A 23,692-nucleotide genomic window follows, 5' to 3' on the forward strand; every position below is an offset into this window, starting at 1 on the left:
CCTCTCATTCTCCTCCCCTCCATAGGAAGCACAGATTATACAGACCTATCTAATTCCTGTAAGATTCAGCTGCGTCTTCTAGCCATATGACTCAGCGAGGCCCATTGTGAGCGCCTCAATAAAATGGTCATTTACAATATGGGATATGTCAAGTTCCATTTTATTAACATATTTAATAGAAATCACGCAAACAAATTTTACTTCTAATTAATCTCAGCAAAAACGTATACTGTCAGTTATGAGTTATTATAAATTGTATGTTAAAGTGAGACTAATCTTATGTAAAAAAAATAAATAAATCTTCTCTAGCACTCACTGTAGTAAACGAAACGCACTGTAAGGTAAACTCCAGGAATTCAGCCACTTTGTAAAATGAGCTGGCATTCTATGAGTTAGGCCCAACGAGGTGCAAGTCACCTCCTGGACTTAACTCTTATTTACATCTGATAGTTTCTTGAAGGTAGTTTCACTGCCCATCAATGTTGGTGCATGTGCAGGAAATACCAAAGGTTCTATTTATAAATGTTTTCATACAAGATTCACAAACTTTCGCCCAGGACTCGAGTATTTTTTTAATTGGAAAAATGTGTGAATCCTGTGTAAAAACAGATATAAATAGACCCCCCAATATTTGTACTGTCATATGAATGTATGACCTAACTGCATATGTGTAAGTTATTTTTGATTATATTTTTTTCTTAACATTTGAATATTAATAATATATATATATTTTTTTTTTAAAGAGGTTGTAAACCTCCTAAAAAAATATTAAAATTAAAACCGGTAAGACAAAGGCATAATGGGCTGGTATGCATCGCATTCTAGCTCAAAATGAAATACTTACCTTAGAACTACCTACCTTAGAACCTATGCCCACTCACCACTGAAACAGCTGACATGTTCTTCCTTCTGGGTTCGTGTCCTCCGGCCCTCTGACTGCCGGAGGCGCAATGACGTCACTCCCACACGCACCACTGTTCACAGCACAGGGCTCTGAAGGAATGGCATGGGCAGTCTTCAGAGCATATGCGCCAGTGATGTCCCTGGCTGCATGTAAAGTAAGTATCTCCTAAACGGTACATGTTTAGGAGACATTTACAGTACCTATATAGGTAAGCCTTATCATAGGCTTACCTATAGGTAAAGGTTACACAGGGAAGTTTACTTCCTCCTTAGGCCCCTTTCTCACTTGTGCAACCTAAAAGGCGTGCAATTTTACCGCGATTTTTCCACAATTTTGACTGGACTTGAAGCAATGCCTATGTCTATGAACCTCAAAACACATCAAAGTCAGACCAAAGTAGTTCAGGGACTAGTACGAAGTCGTTGTGACTTGAAGTCGCACAGATGTGAACGGTAATCCTTGGAAATCATGAAGTATGATTGTCATGCAACTTTGCAGTCCCAAGTCACAGGACAAGTCACACAAGTGTGAAAGGGGCCTAAACCTAACATTACTTATATCACAGCAGAGTGCCCCCTTTGTGTATACCTTGGTATTAATGGATGCTCTATATAAAAACATCAAGGTAAAAAAAAAATAGAGGCATCACATTTTTTTTTTTTCGTTATTTTATTAGATTTGTTTAAATTGTATTTCAAAAAAAAAATTCTCATTAAAAACTCAATTCACACAGGTATGAGGCTATACTTTTTTGTATGATAATTAACTTCTGAATTCCTTTATTCCTTGTAAATTTGTAATTTTTCTTCCACCATATGGAATGCCACGAAAATCACTAAATTTGAAGCCGAATTTCAGGTACAAAAGTTTTCATTTAAATATTTTCCCCAATAGCCACAAAGGATAGAAATCTACTTTGCAGGCACCAATTGCCTTTGTAAACCCACATATTTATTCCCTGAAAACCCTATTCTTTAGAGAAGCCTACCCTGCCTCCACCTAACAACTGTACTTTTATTTTGTCTATCACATACCTGTCATTTTGAGGAAGTGGTTGTATTGGGGTGATGCCTGCAGCTACATGCCTGCAGCTGTTTTTTGGAGCAAACAGTCGGCTTTCATATGATAACAACCGATGTGGCTTAGAAGCCGCTCAGCTGTTATCATAAGCAGCGGCAGGGGGGCTTCCCCTCCTTCCCCTCCTGGTACTCTACCCAGGTTCTCCCGCCCCACTGGGAGACCTGAGTGACCCGAAGCCGGAATCAGCTTTGATTGGGTCGCCCATGTAGTAACCTGGAAGGGACGTCACAACATCACTTCCGGTTTACTCGGTACCCAACGCCAGCGATTTTAAAAAATCCAAAGTATTCAAAAACACAGATTTTGGTGTTTTTGAATACTTTGAAGTGCAGAGGAGGGGTTTGGGGTCTTATTAGACCCCAGATCTCTCCATAAAGAGTACCTGTCACTGCCTATTACTGTCACAAGGGATGTTTACATTCCTTGTGACAGCAATAAAAGTGATCAGATTTTTTATTTTTTTTTTAAAGGGACAGTGTAAAAACAAAAAATAAATAAGAAAAAAAAATGTTTAAAATGACCACATCCCCGTGTGCTCGCGCAGCAAAGAAAATGCATACGTAAGTCATGCCCACAAATGAAAACAGTTTTCAAATCAAAACATGTGAGGTAATGATGCAATTGTTAGAGCAAGAGCAATAATTCTAGAAAAAGACCTCCTCTGTAACTCTACACTGGTAACCGTTAACAAATTTTTAACGCGTCGCCTATGGAGATTTTTAAGTGCCGTAGTTTGTAGCCATTCCACGAATGTGTGCAATTTTAAAGCATGACAAGTTAGGTATCTATTTACTTGGCATAACATCCTCTTTCACAATATACAAAAAAAATTGGCTAACTTTACTGTTTTTTTTTTTTATATTCAGTGAATTTTTCCCAAAAAATTGCGTTTAAAATACTGGTGAGCAAATACTGTGTGACATAAAATATTGCAACAGCCACCATTTTATTCTCCAGTCTCTGCTAAAAAAAAAAATATATATATATATATATATATATATATATATATACACATACATATATATATATATATATATATATATATATATATATATATATATATATATATATATATATATATAGTTTGAGGGTTCTAAGTAATTTTCTAGCAAAAAATACAAATTTTAACTTGTAAGCAACAAATGTCAGAAATAGGCTTGATCCTTAAGTGGTTAATAAACTGAACACATCAATTTCTATTGCAGAAAATAGCACGCTAACAAAAGTGAACTGAGTCCAAGGTCTTCGGTGCTTGTAGTTATAATTGATAGCTTATGACTCACTAGAGATTGCAAACTAGAAACAGACAGTCCCTCCCTGCATAGTTGTAGCTACATTGAAGAGATCATATATCCACAGAACACTGAGAAAAAGGGATTCCCTAAGAGGTTACGGATTCTACTTTTCACCGTTTCCTGCATGGAATCATATGGGTTGGGCAAAGCATAGAGGACACTAAGTCATATGTTAACACATTACACACAAAAAGCCTGCAAGTATTGATTATTGCTTGCAAACCAATGGGGAGGCTTGCTATCAGCTGTCTGAAAGAGTTGGCATTTTGAGCCTAATCACATGTGTATTGATGAAGTGGTTTCTCTTTTTTTTTATTTTATTTTATTTTTTTACTCAATCTGTTTTTATTAAACATTCCATAACATTAAGATACATGCTTGTTATACTCACTGTGGGACCTAAGGGGTTAATCCTCTGCATTGTGTAAAAAGGCTGTTTGATCCTGTCTTCCCTGATCCACTCCTCCCACCATTGTCCTCAATACATTTCCTGATAATACAGAGCCAGGGGACAGGCTGCACATGCTCAGTTTGGTGTGTATTGCTAGAGAGATTTTTTTTTTCGGGAGGATGCATGTGATCAGCACAGGGCCAATCAGCACTGTCCAGGTAGAGGATCCTGCATCCTGATAGGTCAGTCAGTGCTGAATGAAAACTCCTCCTACAAGCTTTAACAGGACACTCATAGAAGTCACAAGACTGCTATGTACTGCTGATGAGAAAAGGTATTTAGCAGTTTGTAATTACTAAAATAATTGCATTTCCATGTTCTGTGTACTGTAGGAGACCAGATATAGTGAATGCAGGCTCCTGGGTTAAGTAACATTTTAAGGATTAAGGTTTTACATGCATAAATAAAAGCTGATCATTGTTAGCACCCCTGCCAGGGTTAAAGTGGTTATAAACCGCAGACATAAGATTTAAACAAAGCATATCTATCTATAGTGTGTGCTTCTCTCAATCCAGAGCACTAAGTGTATTTCTTCTCTGCTGCCCCATTTGCCTGCTATCAGCATGAGCCACTTCTGATAAGTTTTCCTGACACCAGAAGAAAAAAAAGTGACAGGGGAGGGAGCACACAGCCTGTGATTAACTGCCCCAACTCTGTTCACATGTGCAGTGTGAAGGGGTGTGTGTCCCTTCCCTCCAATCAGCATTAGCGCAGGAATTTTTTTTCTCCCCTTTTACATAGATCCATCCTGCCTTGTATAATTGGTTCAGGCTGGTGGTGGTGGTGGTGTAATGGTGTGGGGGATATTTTCTTGGCACATTTTTGACCCCTTAGTACCAACTGAATATCGTTAAAACGCAACGGCCTACCTGAGTATTGTTGCTGACCATGCCCATCCCTTTATGACTACAGTGTACCCATCTTCTGATGGCTCCTTCAAGCAGGATAATGCACCACGCCACAAAGCTCAAATCATCTCACCACTGGTTTCTTCACCATGACAATAAATTCACTGTGCTCCAATGGCCTCCACAGTCACTAGATCCCAATCCAACAGAGCACCTTTGGGATGTGTTGGAATGGGAGATTCGTATAATGGATGTGCAGCTGACAAATCTGCAGCAACTGCCTGATGCGATCATGTCAATATGGACCAAAATCTCTGAGGAATGTTTCCAATACCTTTGAATTTGAATTTATGCCACAAAGAATTAAGGCAGTTCTGAAAGCAAAAGGAGGTCCAAATCGATACCTAATAAAGTGCCGGTGAGTGTATATATACCAACTCCTTCTGTTAATAATATACACAATCTTAAATTACTAAAATACTTCTTAACCCAATTTAATTAAAAGTAACATTATTTAAAACAGCATACATAACATAAAAAAATATTTTAAAAAAGGGAGAGGGCACTTGACTTCCTACCGGGAGAGAAAGAATCGGCCCTTACTTTATTTCCAGTTTACCTATAAATCTCACTATGAAGCCTACAAGCGTGATAATTTAAAATTCACATTAAGGTCTTAAAATCATCCGTTTCCATATATAGGATCCACGGCAACTAGTTTGTTCTAAAAGGGAAGATCCCATGGATCAGTGATGGCGAACCATGGCACCCCAGATGTTTTGGAACTACATTTCTTATGATGCTCATGCACTCTGCAGTGTAGTTGGGCATCATGGGAAATGTAGTTCCAAAACATCTGGGGTGCCATGGTTCGCCATCACTGCCATGGATGATTCATTTTTAGTTAAAGTAAAAAGAAACCTTCACTTGAAATGAGAATACTGGGTTAGACCACAAATGATCGGCCTCAAGGCTGTAGATCATGAGGTTGGATGGGGCCCAGCAGCAATCATCCCAGTGTCATGGTGGACAATATGAGAAATTCACATGTAATCCAGGGCATGGTTATATTTCCAACACGACAAGACATCACTAGATGCCCTCCTTTCACTCACAGAAATCAATGCTATGATTTCATATTCATTTCTATAGGAAACTTCAGATGTCCATTACAATGTCATGATAAAAGTATGCACATATTGAAATTGTCTTGTATCTTGATCCAAAGGAATTTTCCTGGTTCAGCTCTTTGTATACAAAGCCTTCCAATTTGCTAATATAATTGTGATGTCCTTACCGGGGTCATACAATGCCTTCTACTCAAGAACAGATGACTGAATAAACATTTGAGAATTATAATTATTCTTCAGGAAAGCTGAGGTGAACAGTGATGATCGGAGTAAAGAACTCCCGTGAATGAGACGCGTAATATATCATTATCACCTAATGTTATCACTTTATCTCTTGGGAAATAGATGTTGCTATTGAGAGAAGTGGATTGTCAACCCAAATTATCACTTGATAATGATCCTGTTATAATCATACTTAGGTGAAAAACAATTAAAAGTGCATGGAAGGTGCAGTGTTGTGGTGTGCCTACTTGTACTTAAGCCAGCCATAGATGGATCATTCGACCGATTCAGCAGAATCTATGGTCAGGTTGGTTGTACTCAAGTCAATCTATTGATCAGCTTGAGTACAACTAGCATTTCATGTTTATATATAGCCAGCAGCAGTGGTCATTGTATTCTGATGGCGGGGGTCAGACTACAGTAGTGCAGCAGGAGGGATTCCCCCATCCACACTGACTGTGTTGATGGGGAATCAAGCAATTTTCTCTCCTTTAACTCATGGTTGAAGGAAAGAAAATTGCATAATGTTTGGACAGCCTTAATGTAATCCTACAGGTCATGAATTGATAACAAAGCATCGTTAGTGAATGAATAATAGATATATTACACATTGTCTAATTGTAATTAACCACTTCTGGACCGGAAGGATTTGCCCCCTTAATGACCAGGCCATTCTTTGCGTTACTTTAACGGACAATTGCGCGGTCGTGCGACGATGTACCCTAATAAAATTGATGTATTTTTTCCCACAAATAGAGGTTTCTTTTGATGGTATTTGATAACCTGTGTGATTTAAATTTTTGGCGCTATAAAGAAAACAAACGACAATTCTGAAAAAAAAAAAAAACAATATTTTTCACATTCTGCTATATAACATTCCCGAAAAAAAGAAATTTAAAAATCTATTTTTTTTCATCCTTTTAGGCCAATTTGTATTCTGCTGCATATTTTTGGTAAAAAAAAAAATCGCAATAGACGTATTTTGATTAGTTTACGCAAAAGTTATCGCATCTACAAACTAGTGGAAAGATTTATGTCATTTTTATTTATTTATTTGTACTAGTAATAGCAGTGACCTGTGATTTTTAGCAGGACTGCAACATTGCGGCAGACAGATTGGACCCCTAACTGACATTTTTGACACTTTTGGGGGGACCAGTGACAGTACTACAGTAAACACTGCTAAAAATATGCACTGTTACTGTAATAATGACACTGGCAGGGAAGGGGTTAACCCAGTGGTGATCAAAGGGTTAAGTGTGAGCCTAGGGGGTGCTTTCTAACTGTGGAAGGAGGGACTTGTGAAATGAACACAGAGACTTGTGATACTATATAGGAGGATCAGAGGCACTCTGTGATCATTTCAGAGAGAACTGTAAACTGTGTTTACAACAGCTGACCATCCTTCTCTCTCAGTGGGAAGCGATCACGGGTGCCTGGCGGCAATCGTGGCCACTGGCCCCGTGAATCAGCATCCCTGCTGCCTAGTGGGGGCACGCGCTCGCACCCAGGACCGCTCCCATACGTCGATTCGCACAGCCGAACCAGCCTGCCGCAGTATATATCTGCGACGGGCGGTCGGCAAGTAGTTAAATAATATCCAGGCCTGTATGCTATTTCTTTTTCTGTTGTATGAGTTTTTGTATTGTATAAAAAAGTTTTAATAAAAAGATATATGAGCAAACATTTGCACGAGCAGCCCTAATCCTCCTCTACTTGGGTCCCCCCCCGCAAGCGCTCCTCCTCTTCCTGGTGTGCCACCATAGGAAGCCACATCCTATCAGAGCACACCCACTCCTTCGTCACATGATTTGATTGACAGCAGTAGGAGCTCCCGCTTTGCCTCTGTTATGTGAGGAGGAAAAAAGCAGAGAGAGCCGCTGCTCTCAGGCACAGCACTGGATCGAGAATGGGCTCATGTCGGTATGGGGGGAGGGGAAACCTGTACACAGAAGATTTTTTACCCTAATGCAGAGAATGCATTATAGTAAAAAAAAAAAAAAAACTTCCACCTTTTCATGCACTGTAAAGTGGCATTAAAGTCAAAAATTGTTTTTCCTATATCAGATAAAAATCGTGATATTCACACGCGTTTGAATTTTTTTTTTTCTAATTTCCTCTTCTGAGCTTTTTTCTATCGTCCAACGGTCACGCTGCTAGAAGCCCCCTGAGTCTCCATTAGCAGTGCTCTCCCGCTCTGTGCACTGGGGATGATTTACTCAAACTGAAGAGTGCAAAATCTGGTGCAGCTCTGTAAATAAACCAATCACCTTCTAGTTTTTTTTTCATCAGTTTAATTGAACAAGTTGAGCTGAGTCTACATACAGCCGCTCAGAACATACAGCCAGCAGGAGAGGGACACAGAGAGGAAAAGCCATGGCTCTCTTCCTCCTCCAGAGCGGGCTGTGTGTGGAACTCTAAGCACCTGCATGTAGACTGGGAGTACAGAGTGGGAGCGTGCACATAATGGAAAATTATCTCAGCGTCATAGGGGGCACAGAAAAAATGGGCATCAAGCAGAGTGGCCAGAAGACAACTGAAAAAACCAAGCTCTAAAGAGGAAATTTAAAAAAATTGTTTTGTTATTTTTATCTGGTTTAAGAAAAAAAAAATGACTTCAATACCACTTTAACTGTAACAATATGTCAATCTAGAAACACTATTAACAGATACTGTACCAATAAAAAACATGTATTTCATGCTATATCTGTTTCTGTTTGTTTATAAGAACTTTGTACATAGGGTTATAAGGGTTTTAATAGCAAGTAATAAATTAGACCGATATCCTAATTCATACACAGGTCCCCATAACTAAGCTCCAGGGGCAGAGCGAAATGTGTTGCGGGCGTGGCCTGGCGGGAGCCCAGCCTGAGGTTGTTATTTCCAATATCATACACTTGCGTGGATGTGCGGCACGAGGGATCCCTTCCCTCCTCTCTCCAACAGCCATAAGAGTCAGGAAGAGCGCCACTCCCTTGGCCGCACTCCTGCAACAGCGGATGCATTAACCACCCACATCACTCCCCGAACCAGCTGACCTGAGCGGCACACTTAATCTTCCAGGGATCCTAATTGGTACACAGTCCATTCACTGGTAAGATTAGTTACTCCCAGGCTAAATACAACAAAAGTATCTCCCGTGGGACTTTATTGCAGCCAAAAGATAGAAACAATGTAGTTAAAAAGAAAAATGTCTGGTCTAAACACTATACATGATAGCAGACCCTGCTGCTTGAGCCATATCTTCTCAGGGGGATCTACCTTAAACAGGATCCAATGGAGATTATCATTCTCCATGTAATTTCTTGCTGCTTGTACATTTGAACCCCCGTGCTTCTGACTCTGGTGGGCAGATAGTCTGCAGTGGGCCTGCACTGTGTGGCTGCCCCTTCCCGCCCACCCTCGGTGGGGGATTCCTGGCCACACTGCTCTGTTCTGTATACCCCCTCAGGATGTGCCACAGCAATCACTTGTTTTTAGTACCTGATCAATTCACATATGTTTGATCTCCTGAGGAAGATGATCTTTAATCGAAACATGTTGGGAAGAAATGGTGGCTATCTAGACTATTATATGTACCACGCACTTTATGGTCAGCCTTAGTAGGGCAACTATTAGATAATTATCTATACCAGACATTTTCGATGCATGGATACAATTTTTACTTTTTGTATAAATAAAGCCTTTTTTTTTTTGCTTTAACTACATTGTTTTAATCTTTTGGCTGACATAAAGTCCAACAGGAAATACTTTTGTTGTATTTAGTCTAAAGGGACGGAGCAGCCCCTGACTCATGAGATACTCACCTTAACCTAGGTATTCCCAGGCTTAACATAATAAAACAGTATATATGGTATCAAACCTGAATTGGTCAGATATTGCTGTATTTAAACAATCACATTAAATACTAGTCTGGAGCTGGGTTAGGTGACTCAGTCCTTACATAAAAGTTTCCAGATTTTTGCATGTTCTGCATTTTACAAAGTGGTAGAGCCTGAGGCATTGTGAAAGATGTCCTCCCAAAGCATTTTTCAGTTTAACCTACCAGTAGTTTATATAGACTATACAGTGCTACATTAAGAAAAAAATGGGATTTCTGTACTTCCATTAAAATTCATTTTTTGAGTTCATTGAGGGACACAGGAACTTGGGGGCTGTTGGGTTATACTGCTGCCTACAGGAGTATTTGGACACTGAACAAAAACTTGTGGTCAGCTCAGTATAACCCCTTTTACTACCACCATGACTTGTGGAAAAGCAGTACTGAGATTGCAATCATAGACACAGAGGGGTGGGACCTGCGTTCCTCGAAGAAATCCCCAGATATTGATTTTACGGTATGTATAAAAAAACACATTTTATTTTTTGTTCATTAAGGGACACGAAAATTCAGAGACTGCTGCGACGTCCAAAAACAGTCCAACTGTGCAACGGCAGCTTTATGGCCATTAAAGACAACCTGTATACTGCACTTAGTGCACCAAAACTGTAACATGCATTCTATACTAACTGCAGAGTCTACTTTTTAAACTCCTTGTTCCATCCCACCCCTCAAAATGTTTAGGAAAGATTGGGCCATCTTGGGTGTTATGAAAAACTGGGTAACCCCAGTTGTCAAATATATAGAAAGCTAAAAATTATTGAGATTACGTTTATTTCCTTCTGAGCCAATAAATAATAATGTCTAGGAGGTGGGGTCAAATGATGAAATAAAATACTTGGTTGCAGTAGACCACTCTGCAATGTGGACTGTATTAGGTAAATAAATGTCTTGTTTGCAGAGTTAGGGCCCTTTCACACGGGCGTTCCGTATGTCCGCAAATCATCCTATTTTTTTGCGGATGATTTACGGACATAATGTAAGTCAATGGCATTGCGGATGTCAGCGGAATACCATCCGCTGACATCCGATTTTCTTCCTTTCAGTTCTGTTCCATTTTTTGGAACAGAACAGAACCCTATTTTTCCTCCGTTCAAAAAACGGAAAGGAAGCAAAATCGGATGTCAGGGGTGTCATCCGCTGACATCCGCAATGCCCATAGACATACATTATGTCCGTATATCATCCGCAAATGGATGGGATGATATGCAGACATACGGAGCGGATGACACAAGTGTCATCCGCTCCATGAAAAAAAAAAAGTCCCGCAGCGGAGCAAAAAACTGGAGCGGCCGCGTGAAAGAGGCCTTAAGCATTCTAAAGAAAAGATCCGCAGTAGATATCAAGCAGAATTTCTGACATGTCAGTAATAAGTGATCCCTATGTTTAAATGTGCTTGTTTTTTTTGTTGACCGCTAACATGATTTGACTGCCACTAGTGATGCGGGAAACCAGTTGCATCACGCTGCGCATGTCGTCCTTAGAAGATATTTTTTCTGAACTAGGCATTACTTTGTAAATATGAACACTCAGTCATAGGGCTACACAACAAAAAAAAATACAGTGGTAGATCTTAAAAGCTTCGAGCATTTGCAATCATTTATTTTTTAACTTGCACTAGGAACTAATTTCTGCAATCTGATTGGTTGCATTGGGAAACACCTGCCCTTTTTCCCTTATGCATTTTAATTTATTTTATTGTACGGCTGAACATTGGTGAAATGATGATCTTTCTTTAGTCCTGGTTCCCTTTGGTCTAAAAATGTCAACTCTCTAGACTTGGATGACCGAAACAAAGGAAATTCAAAGGAAACTCAAAGGAAATGTATTTTGTAGAATGTGCCTTTAGTGTGAAATATTCAGGAAATATATGATAGATCTAAAATCTAATGAATACACAGGAACAAAACATCATGACATTCAGTACCTGAACTTTTCCATCTTGTCTCCTGTTTGCTGACGTTTTTTTTTAAAAAAAACAAGAATAATTAAATATAAGAAGTGTGGGAATGTGGGAACCCATGGACTTTGTAAATAAGGCAAAGTTACTTACTTCTCCAGCATTCATGTAAACATAAACTCTCCCCTCTTCTCGAACTGTGCTTTCCATTGGTGCTCCAACCAGTAAATCTGAAAGTCCATCGCCATTGAGATCCACAGCACACACAGATGCTCCAAAGTATGAACCAAGCTATTAAGGAAAGAAAATACAGAATTCAATTTTTTTGCTAATTTCACACAAACATCGTTATCACAAATCTGCAATTTCCTTCCAACTGTCATTTGCATCATTTATAGCAGTGGTTCTCAATTCCGGTCCTCGGGACCCACCAACAGGCCAGGTTTGCAAGATAACTAAATTACATCACAGGTGATCTCATTTGCTGCTCAGTGATTGCAGTATTCTAGTCTGCATCCCCCTAGGTAATACTTAAAATCTGGCCTGTTAGTGGGTCCCGAGGACCGGAATTGAGAACCACTGATTTATAGAATGCAGGTGCAAGGCAAAGGAAGGATGTTATGGTACTGACCAACTACCACTAGTTCCAAAATATGTGAAATACATTCCTTAACATCAAACATACAAAATCTCAATGATAAATGTAAATGTAAATTCAAATGTTTCCAATATTTTTACATTTGCATTAAAATAATACCAGATTACCCTAACACAACGTTCATTGTTCGGGAAGTCTTTCTTATGAGGAGACAACTGACTCCCAACTGTGATCCAGCACTATTACTTTGGTTGAGCCTGCACGTGGCCGTGCTGACACACACTGCACAGATGAATACAGTATTTTATGGGGGAAAAAACATGGCACTTGTTTATGATAAACCCAGAGCATTAGCACAAGAAGAGATTTTCAGCCAAGATTTATAAAAATAAAAAATGTAGCGCAACCACCTTTGAGAAAGTCCTGTGGACGATACGTGTCAGATGGTTGTGACAACATTGTGCTAGGTGGGGGTTATCCCAGAAGGAGTAACAGGCTGTCCATGTAAGCTTTATGAGTCTATATCATGTTACAAACTGTGAATGCTTTATAGTGGCATTATAGTCATTCACTAATATATAACTTTCACCCAAAATTATGAATTAATTATTAAATGTAAGAATGATAACTTAATTTACCATAAATTGATCCTGCTAAGTAGAGTAAAGCAATGCCTGCATGAAAAACCACCCTCCTCAGAAAATGAGCTAGGTTTCCTGTATGCTTAGCAAGACAATCTTATGTTTCCTGTATGCAGCAAAACAAACTGATAAAATGTAAAATCTAGGTAAAATCAGAATGCAATGTTCTGCAAATCTCATAAATTTATATTTTATTCACAATAGAAACATATCAAATGTTTAAACTGATAAAATGTCCCATATTAAGAAAAACAATAAGGTAAATTTTGAAATTGATGGCAGCAACTCATCTCAAAACAGTGTAGCATTCCCTCTTCTTTTAGCAACACCCTGTAAATGCCTGGGAACCGAGGAGACCAGTTTTCTGAAGTTCTGGGAGGGGAATGTTGTCCCATTCTTGCCTGATTTAAGATTCTAACTGCTTAACAGTCCTGGGTCATCTTCGTCTTATATTTTATTTCAATATGCACCGAATCGTTTTCAACTGGTGACAGATCTGGACTGTAGGCAGGCCAGTTAAACACCCGGACTCTTCTACTACTGTATAAAGGGACCTTCTGGCTTGTTATCAGTGCTCAGTTCAAAAGCCTGCATCTCTGATGGTATGGGGGTTCATTAGTGTGTATGGAATGGGCCGCTTGCACACCTGAAAAGGCAATATGAATGCTGAAAGATATATCCAGGTTTTCAGGCAGCATATGCTCCTATCCAGACAATATCTTTTTCCAGGAAAGGACTTGGTATTTCAGCAGGAAAATGCTAAACCGCATACTGCATCTATGGCAACAGCATTTCTTCATAGTAAGTGGGTGCTTAACTGGCCTGCCTGCAGTGCAGACCTTTTACCAGTTGAAAACATTTTAGCTCATATTGAAATGAAAAATATGAAAAAGGCGACACGGGACTGAGCAGTTAGAATCTTAAATCAGGCAAGAATGGGACATCATTCCTCTCCCAAATTCCAGAAACTGTTCTCAGTTCCCAGACCTTTAAAGAGTGCTGTTAAAAGAAGAGGGGATGCTACACCGTCATAAACATGGCCCTGTCTTAACTTTTTTAAGAGGTGTTGCTGCCATCAATTTCAAAATTACCCTATTTTTTTCTTAAAATGGTACATTTTCTTAGAGGTAGAAGCACAGCTAGATGACCCCTTCACAGAAAAGGAGTTGGCGGCTGCTATAAACTCTTTTCCCAACAGTCCCAACAGCAAATCCTGGGCCCTGAGGGGATCCCTGCAAAATGGTACAAAACTGGGACTCTGCTGGCATCCTTTTATGAAGCCCATGTGGTGTTTTTGTCCAAACCTGAAAAAGACCCCTTTACTGTTCCTCCTACCGCCCAAATGCAGATTTTACCCCCATTCCGACCAGGGGGTATTTTGCGATTCGGCACTGCGTGACTTTAACGGACAATTGCGCGGTCGTGCGACGCTGTACTTAAACAAATTTGGCGTCCTTTTTTTCCCACAAACAGAGCTTTCTTTTGGTGGTATTTGATCACCTGTGCGATTTTTTGATCACGCGCTATAAACAAAAAAAGAGCGTCAATTTTGAAAAAAATAGCAATATTTTTCACATTTTTTTATATGAAATTCCCCCCAAAAAAAATGTAAAAATCAAAATTTTTTAACATTTTCGGCCAATTTGTTTTATGCTACCTATGTTTGGTAAAAAAAATCGCAAAAAGCGTATTTTGATTGGTTTGCGCAAAAGTTATCGCGTTTACTAACAAAGGGAAAGATTTTTGTCATTTTTGTTGTTTTTTTTTTAACGCGTAATGGCGGCGATCTGCGATTTTTTTTGTGGTACTGCGACATTGGGGCGGACAGATCGGACCCTTGACTGATATTTGTGACACTTTTGGGGTTACCAGTGACATTTCTACAGTAATCAGTGCTATAGATATGCACTGTTACTGTAAAAATACACTGGTAGTGAAGGGGTTAACTTTATTTGGGAGGGAGGGGCTGTGTGTATCCCTAGGGGCGTGCTTTCTACTGTGATTGGCTGTGGCTTGAGCTGTAAGGACACTGATCAACGGATCTACATACTAGATCCGTGTGATCAGTGTCTTTACAGCGAGGAGAATGACAGGTGGCTTGTTTACACAAGCTGCCTGACATTCTCCCTCTCCCCCGCCGATCGCCGAGTGACCGGCGGACATCGGGCCCGCTGGTCACACGCGCGGGGGGGTCCGTGACCACACGGGGGCGCGCGCTCGCTCCCTAGACCCTCACAAGCTAGTGACGTAGCGCTACGTCACTTTGCCTGTGAGGGGCTGACTGCCGACGTAGATCGGCGTTAGGCAGTCGGCAAGTGGTTAACATGAGCCCTAAAATACTCACCAAAATGATCTACAATAGGCTGACAAAGGTGCTACATCGCTTGATCTCCTCAGACCAGACTGGTTTTATGCCTAAAAAAGCCACAGACACTAACATTCGTAGGGTTTATACGCACATCCTGCTGGCTCCTGAGGTCTCCTTGGGGTGGGGAGGCTCCGGTGTTTTTCGATCTGGAAAAGGCATATGACTCCATAGACTGGACCTGTATTGCACCATATGGGGTTTGGCCCAACATTTTATAAGTGGATCTCCTTATTATATGAGCATCCGGTGGCTGCTCTCCGACTAAATAATAGAGTGTCTCTGGTCTTTTCAGTGTCCTGAGGCACCAGACAGGGGTGCCCTCTCTCACTGAGGCTCTTAGTGCTTGTGAGAAAGCTGCTGGCATTGGCGTTACTTTCATCTCCTCAACTACAGGGGATCAGCGTGGATAGTCTGACTGAAACAACAGCTCTATGCGGATGACTTGGTGCTTTTCTTATGGGACACTGGACCTACCCTGTAGGCTGCACTCTATTTTGGACAGGTTCTCAGTTGTCTCTGGTCTAAATGTGAATTGGATGAAGTCCAAAATCCTACCCTTACGTTCTCACCAAAATCGGCAACAGACTATATGAGCCTTAATCTTTCTCCTTACGTCTTTAAAATTGAAACTTCCACTCTCGTTCATTGGTAAAATCAATTTGATCAAGATGAAAATCTTGCCCTTATTTTTATATGTCCTTTAGAAACTCCCCGTGTGGATCCCCAAATCAGTCTTTAAATTTAGTTTGTTTTCTTTGCACGGGGGGACCACTCGCCCTATATAAGCCATACTACAACTGCCGTGGGGGAGTATGGCGGTTCCTAATTTTTATAAATATTTTCTTGCTGGCCAATTGACTTTTGCCCTCTGCTGGCTGACAACTCCCTATGATGACGCCTCTGTATACCTGGAGGTGGTATGTGTGGGATTATATGAGGCCTTTTCCCATCTAGTTTACAGAGGTTTGAAATCCTTTTACTCCCTTACCTCCTCTATGCACTCAGTTATAAAGGCATGGTATGTGGTGCATGGGTTCACACAGTCTAGCCCTGCTCAGCTGTCTCCCCATGCTCCCCTGTGGAAAAAACCCTTTTTAACCTCCTTGGCGGTATGATTCTTTTGGATTTTAGGTGCTGAAAGCGGTACCATTATTTTGCATGTAATTCTTGTGAATGAGCAGCCCAAACCAACTGTATACATTTATTTTATATATATATATATGTGTGTATGTATACATATATTATGTATATATATATATATATATATATATATATATATATATATATATACACATATATATATATATATAATGTATACAGTTGGTTTGGGCTGCTCATTCACAAGAATTACGTATATATATATATATATATATATATATACACGTGTATATATATATATATATATATATATATATATATATATACATATATATATATATATATATATATATACACATATATATATATATATATATATATATATATACATATATATATATATCATATATTTACATAAAAAGTACAGTAAAACTGCAGTAAAGGGCACTGGGGGGCAATGTAATGTGAATTTTTTTTTATTTTGAATGGTATCAGTGTGTTTGGTGTGTTTTACACTTGAATTTGCCGCGGGTTCCACCCCCCAGCGGACGTCACGTCGCCGGAGACGGAAGCCGGGGCTCGCAGACGATCGGGAGGAACCTCCGCCACCGCATACCGCCCGCATTCTTCGCTGGATCACGGAGAAAAGGTAAGTAAAACCTCTACCAGGATCCAGCGATCTTCCTAGCGCTACCCCGAGTGTGGCTCGGGGTTACCGCTTTTGGCTCTAAAATCGAACCCCGAGTCACACTCGGGAATACCGCTAGGAAGGTTAAAGAGCGCTACGAATTGGCTAAAAAACTATCTTTCAGATATGTTCAATTGAGACATTAATTTTTGTCCCAATTTGCATCGGACCCAGTATCCACTTATAAGGACCTCCTTCCAGAGACAGTTCAATTGCTAGAGCCATGTAGATCAGCTTAGGAGGCTGCAGCTCCTGGTTTGGATCGTTACGACTGGTATGATGTTTGGGAAGCTCCATTTAAGTGCCTTCTCTCCACTGGAGAACTCTTGATTCATTACAAAGTTTTGCATAGAGTCTACTTTACTACTGCTAGGCTGGCTGGGATATATAGGGGCCAATCCTCTTTATGATGGAGATGCTCCATGCATCTTGCAAATTTCTTACATATTTTTTTGGGAGTGCCCTAACATTAAACCCTTTTGGCAGGAAATTGCTGCATTCACTCTCTCAGCCACTTCCATTTCGATTCCCCTCTCAGTTGAAGTCTGTTTACTAAGCCTGGTTGAACCTCTGGCTACCACTAGAGCTTTACGCACCCATCTCACCCTTTTACTGTTTTATGGCAGGAAACTGATCATGTTGCCCTGGAAGAAGTCCTCTGCCCCAACATTGGCATCATGGAAATCACTGGTTAATAAAGCAGTTCCTTTTTATAAGGCTACTTATTCGTGTTGAGGGTTCTTGGCTAAATTTGAAAAGGTATGGGGTAGCAGGATCTCATCTACAGACACATGTCTTTGATTACGTTTCTATGTATGTCTTATTCACTTCTGGGCACTGTTTTAAATAACTTTATTTAATGCATTACTGGGGTGTAGATTGTTGTTAGTTTATCCTATTCTAATGATATATTTAGAGGTATTTTTATGGGATTTAGTCTCCTGAGGGGGGAGGATAGAAGATCTCAGCAATTGCAAGGAATGCTTTTCCACATATAGTTTGAGGGGGACATCGCCCACTGGACTTGACATATGCTTGCCTCCTGCTGAAGGTTCTTAAATGTGAAAGTTTTGTTTTTTGTTTCTTTTTCTTTTATTGTAACAATTTTTCCCTGGTTCAGCTATGGCAGGTTATGCTGTACATTTTTATTGTAAAATTCCAAAAAAGTAATTTACAAAAGAAAAAAAAAAGGTACATTTTCTCAGCTTAAACATTTGATATGTTTTCTCCTTTCTATTATTATTATACAGGATTTATATAGCACCAACAGTTTGCACAGCGCTTTACAGCATGAGGGCAGACGGTACAGTTACAATAAAATTAAAAACTGGAGCAATCAGAGGGCCCCGTTCGTTAGATCTTACAATTTAAAAAGGGAATTGTGAATAAAATATGGGTTTAAATGATTTGAAAATCATTGCATTCTGTTTTTATGTAGATTTTACATAGCAGCCCAACTTTTTTGGTAATGGGTTTGTATTGTAATGGTAGTAAACTGCCTCCTGTATACTTTAGCTGCCTGCCTGTATTGTTGTCATTTGTTTACAGTGCCCCTCAAAAACACCTTTCAATTAGAAAACCATGATGGGCTGCCTCACCAGCAAACAGGAAGTTCTGGGGGAGGGGGAAAGGGGGAGTGATCAGAGACAGGCCTAAAACAAACAGAAGGCCCAAAGCCCGCTTAGAATATAAAGTGAGCCTACCAGTTTATTTAAATGTAGAAAGTCATAGCAGGCAAACTACAGTACAATTAGGAATTGTACATAGATAAACAAATAGAGTGGGTTAATCCAAATTGTAACAATACATTTCTAAAACCCAGTTAAGTTAAAAGACTTGTGTTTTTCTTTAACTGTGGTCTTTCAGAAAAACGCAAACAAAATAAGGAACTGGGAACAACCAAAACCAGCTCACGTGGCCACAAATGTTGCAACGTGGTTAAAAAAAACACACACCTTTTTACCTTCAGCTTCAAACTGGAAAATCAGCATCCTTCCCTTCACAGAAAATATATAGGCCTGGGAAACACAAAGCAAATACATATTATTTATCACATTTTAGGTGTAATCCTTGTTTCTGTCTCTGGTTTAGTAATGAAAATTGTGCAACACTTTTTTTTCCCTTTTTGACAAAGAATTATCAAGACAGAAACAGAAGTAACATTCGTAAATGTATTGCATCACCGATACTGCTAAGATATATGAACAGATCACTTTGTGCCTGTTGACCAACAGAACAAATATGTCAAGAACACCTGAATTAATACTTTTAACTTTACAATGTTTGTTACTGTTAACTTAGCTAAGGCCCCATGCACACAGGGCGTTTTTGCAGCTGCTGTTAGGAGCATCAGGCGTTTTTTTTTTTTTTGCAGCTTAAAAACGCCCCTCCATGCTATTCTATGGCCTCATGCACACACAGGCTTTTAGGAGCTCCAGGTGGCATAGGCGTTTTTAGTCTGCAAAAAAAAACCCGGGCCAGTGCGTTCAGGAGCAGCAGCGTTAAGCTGTAAAAACACCGACACTGCTAAACGCGCCTAAACGTGGCTTAACGCTGAATATCGGCTTTTAGCAGCGTCAGGCGTTTTTTAAAATGTGAAAAATGTGATTGGTCACAAATACATGAGGGTTGTGTTTATTTAAAAACGCTGCTAAGCGCTGACGCGCCTAAATGCGCATTGACGCCAATGCAAAATGCTGCTAAAGGTGCGTTTTTGACGCCACTTTTTCCTGGCATCAGAAATAGCTTTGCCGCTCATTGTTTCTGACGCCCTGTGTGCATGGGGCCTTAGACTACATGCACGCTGGCTTAAAAATAGCTGCTACTACAGGAGTTTTGTGTTTTGCCAGTAGAAGAAGCTTAATGTTATCCTATGTATCCATGCATATTAGGACGATTACAGGCATATTTTAAGCTCAACATTTAGAGGCAGGGAAAAAAAAACTTCTGGTTTCTGGTTTTCATTTCTAAATTAGAGCTTTCTGCCAGAAAAAAACACAAAACTCTCCAAAACTCATCTAACTTTGTACAAAAAATGCTCAATAAGAGTGTTTCTTTTTCTGCTAAGGGAACTGGCAGTATGCATGGAGCCTAACAAGCATCGGCCATTTTTTCTGCAAAAATGCTGCTTGCTTCTAGGATAGTAAAATAATTGTCCTGTGTGCATAAGGCCTAACAGCAGCAGAGGACCGTACATCCCACTGATCTTTGCATCAGGGTAAAGTAGCATGACACATTCTGAGAATGTTTAAGATATTGAAAGTTTGCTGCTCAACTGTCTTGAGTTTCATTTTTCAAAGGCCTAGATTTTAGCATTTACATTGCTCTAATGCTGAGTTTTGCTTCTGGTTTAACTGTTTGAGAAATTACCACACTTAACCGTTTCACCTTGATTAGAAACTCCTTTAGATGGTGCACAGTTTAGTGGTTTGACCTAATGTCCTTATCCTGTGGGTTATATTTCCTTTACAGCCACAACTATTGAAGTTCATTTCTGAATGTTTTTACAAGATAGGGACAGAGTGCTATAGGCAGCTGTGTAAAGCCCCGTACACACAATAAGAAAATATGTAGGGAAAATTCGTCCGACGACCGATCTGCCGATTTTCGGATTGTTAGTATGGTGCTTTCAACAGCCGACTCCGACTTTTCGGCCAAAAAATCCTGATGTGCAGGCTATAAAATTTTTGTCGTCCGTAATACAACGTCCGATTTTCGTCTCATTAGTACAGATTTTGACGGAAAGAAATCTTAAGAGCAAGACTAGGCATGCTCAGAGACTAAAGAACACATACAAAACAATCCAACACATGATATCACTTCTGAAGTAAAATTCTGTCGTACGGGAAAATTTGTATGAAAATAACCTCTTCACTTTCCATATCAGACTAGCATGCCACAAAAAACGGACGACAGATCATTCGATAACCGGCACTCAATTATTTAGTATCTAAAAATTTTTAAAAGCAGCCATGTCATTTTCAAAAAATAATGCCCACAAATCTTTTCCTGCAAAATAGAAAAAAAGTGCATTTATAAAAATGACACTTTTGAGAGAATCCATCAGCTTTCTCCCATGGGGACCCCTATGTCATCTACTGTATCCTGCAGTTGCATGGGGTTCAGTGAGAGAAACCACTGGGCACCACAGAAGACACAGGAGATAGGAGATTGAAAGTACTAGTTGTATTGGTGTTTCAACAGGTTTCAAGGGAGGATTTTGGCATTCAACATTGTGGGCAGCAGAAGAGGTCACATCACAGTGGATAAGCCATTAGCACTACCACTTGGCAGCAGTAGGGTCCTCAGTTAAAATCCCAACCAGGACACTACCTGCCTGGAGTTTGCATGTTTTCCCTGTACCTGCATGGGTTTCCTCTGAGTTCTCTATTTTCCATCCAAACTCTCAAGACATGCTGGTAGGGTAATTGGCTCCCATGTAAATTGACCCCAGCATGTCTATGTATGTGAGTTAGGGACCTTAGATTGTAAGGCAGGGACTGATGTGGATGCACAATATATATATATGTAAAGCACTGAGTGCATTGACGGGGCTATATAAGTACCTGTAATAAATACATAAGAGTTCGATTCTTTTGGGGTTGTATTAATAATACAGTATCTGTTCACCGAAGGTTCCTGGAAGATTGTAATCTTCCATTAAATGGGAGAATTTTCGTTCTTAAAATTGAATAAAGAGATTGAAAAATAAAACTTTTAAGACGAGGGTTATGGGGAACATATTTATTTTTTACATAAAAGTTCACCCGTATACACTTTGCTGTTCTTGTGGATCGCGTTAATCTACTTGTTCCAATGAGCATTCCATCAAGTGTTAATGTGCGTTGTGCTAAGTGTACATGAAGGTATCAAAAGCAGACATGCAGCTTTTTTTCTGACATAGCGCACCACAACACACAATAATGTGTTGCCGTGCATTGCGGTGAACTGTAACACATGTATCAGAGCTGCATTGCTCTAGTGCTTTGGGATGCCATTGAACATAAATAGCACTGAACCATGCTAATATACTTGATGTGTGTCAATATGTGTTGTGGTAACACACAAGAAGAAAGTAGGCAGAGCCAAGTGCTGTTGCCGTGCCCTTTTTTGCCGGAACTGACACTCAATATAATCAGTGGGAGCTTCTCACTGCATCTCATTAGGATAATTGGGTGGTGGGAGGGGGTGAAACAGTTGGAAGGAATCCCCTGGGGCCTCAAAGAATATGGGGGTTCTGAGCAATTTCCCAGTTTGCCCACCTCAAATGCTGACCCTGCTGTTTTGGCTGTGGTCACTATGCAAGTGTCAGTTGCCACACTATTATGTTGACATGTTGGCTTCAATAATTTGAGTCACCGAGCCAGAGCACACTCATTTATTGAGAAAGTTAGAGTAAAGGTCTAGTCCAGGCTAGTGACCCAAAGCCCTAAAGTTCTAAAGCAAGAGGCTCCGTATTACAGTTAGACAACTAGCATTTTAAGAATGAAAATCTTCTCAGTTGCTCTCAGAGAAGGCCTCCTTTAAGTATGCATGTTGGCTCATTTAATATTGTGGTACTTGGCCTTAGATTCTGAAAAAAGATATGTTTTAGGTATAAAAAAAATTATATATAAATGCAAAAAATCTTGCGCTATAAATATTCACACCCTTTTGAAAAAATCAAAAATGAAAAAAAAAAATCTAAATTAAGGGGCGTGGCTACACGACAGACCGAAGAAGTGATCGAGGTGAGCAGGGTGGTTTATCTGGCTCCTTGGACACAACGCGCTTTACGCTGCAGCACCCCGGACTATAGTGAGCTCCCCTATCCCTCTCATTTGGTTTTTGGATGTATATTTGCACTTGGCAAGTTAAATACATGTACGGGCATTATATTGTTTTGTTGATTTAATAAAGTGTTTTAATGGTACTGCACCAGTGGGGTCCCTCTTTTATATGTTTTTTCCACATGGTCTGGAGCTAAGGATAATTCCCCAACCTTCTGGTTTACATGAAGACCGCTGTCTGCATTGCCTAGGTGGAACACCATATTCAACATTAATATATGCAGCAAAATTTGCCTTATCCACGAGAGTGGTAGGCAACAAATGAGGGTGAGTTGCTAATCTGACGGGTGTGGAGCACATTGGTGGTGGATCTAATTTGGGTGTCACCTATTTTATTAGCACTGGAATCTCACAAGATCATTTGGTTTATCACTACTATAGAAGTTACTTTTTGGACTTTTATTCATTTTTTGTTCACAGTATATATTGATTTTTGGATCATTCATCGTATTATATTGTGGACTATATTTTCAAATTTTTGGGTACAGTTGATCGATGCACCATTATTTTATGTATTTATGATCAATGGGTGTTGTGCGCAACTAGTGTTATATGTTTTTCTTTCACTGATTTCTATAAAAAAATGATAGACATTTTCTTACCTTACCAATCTGTTCTTGTTGTGGAGCCCCTGCTATAATGTCATTGCTGTTAGGTGCTAGAAAATGCCCAGCTCCGACTGCGTAACCTGCGTAACAAAACAAATGTTGGTAGATAAGTGTTTTATCAGTAATATAGGTTAATGGATGTCAGTGCCACAG

General features: G+C 39.8%; 1 protein-coding gene across 1 annotated transcript in view; it reads right to left on the reverse strand.

Annotated features, from left to right (window-relative positions):
- Window positions 1-23,692, reverse strand: part of ITGA4 (integrin subunit alpha 4) — a 222,208-nt gene that overhangs the window by 104,795 nt on the left and 93,721 nt on the right. Inside the window, exons 7-9 of the mRNA XM_082260232.1 lie at window positions 23,534-23,619; window positions 19,059-19,121; window positions 11,864-12,001 (exon numbers count right to left, since the gene is read on the reverse strand). Of these exons, the coding sequence (XP_082116358.1) occupies window positions 11,864-12,001; window positions 19,059-19,121; window positions 23,534-23,619 (287 nt within the window). The remainder of the gene's footprint in view (window positions 1-11,863; window positions 12,002-19,058; window positions 19,122-23,533; window positions 23,620-23,692) is intronic.

Source organism: Pelophylax lessonae (assembly GCF_965119305.1).
Source record: "Pelophylax lessonae genome assembly, chromosome: 6".
In the NCBI taxonomy this organism is placed as follows: Eukaryota; Metazoa; Chordata; class Amphibia; order Anura; family Ranidae; genus Pelophylax; species Pelophylax lessonae.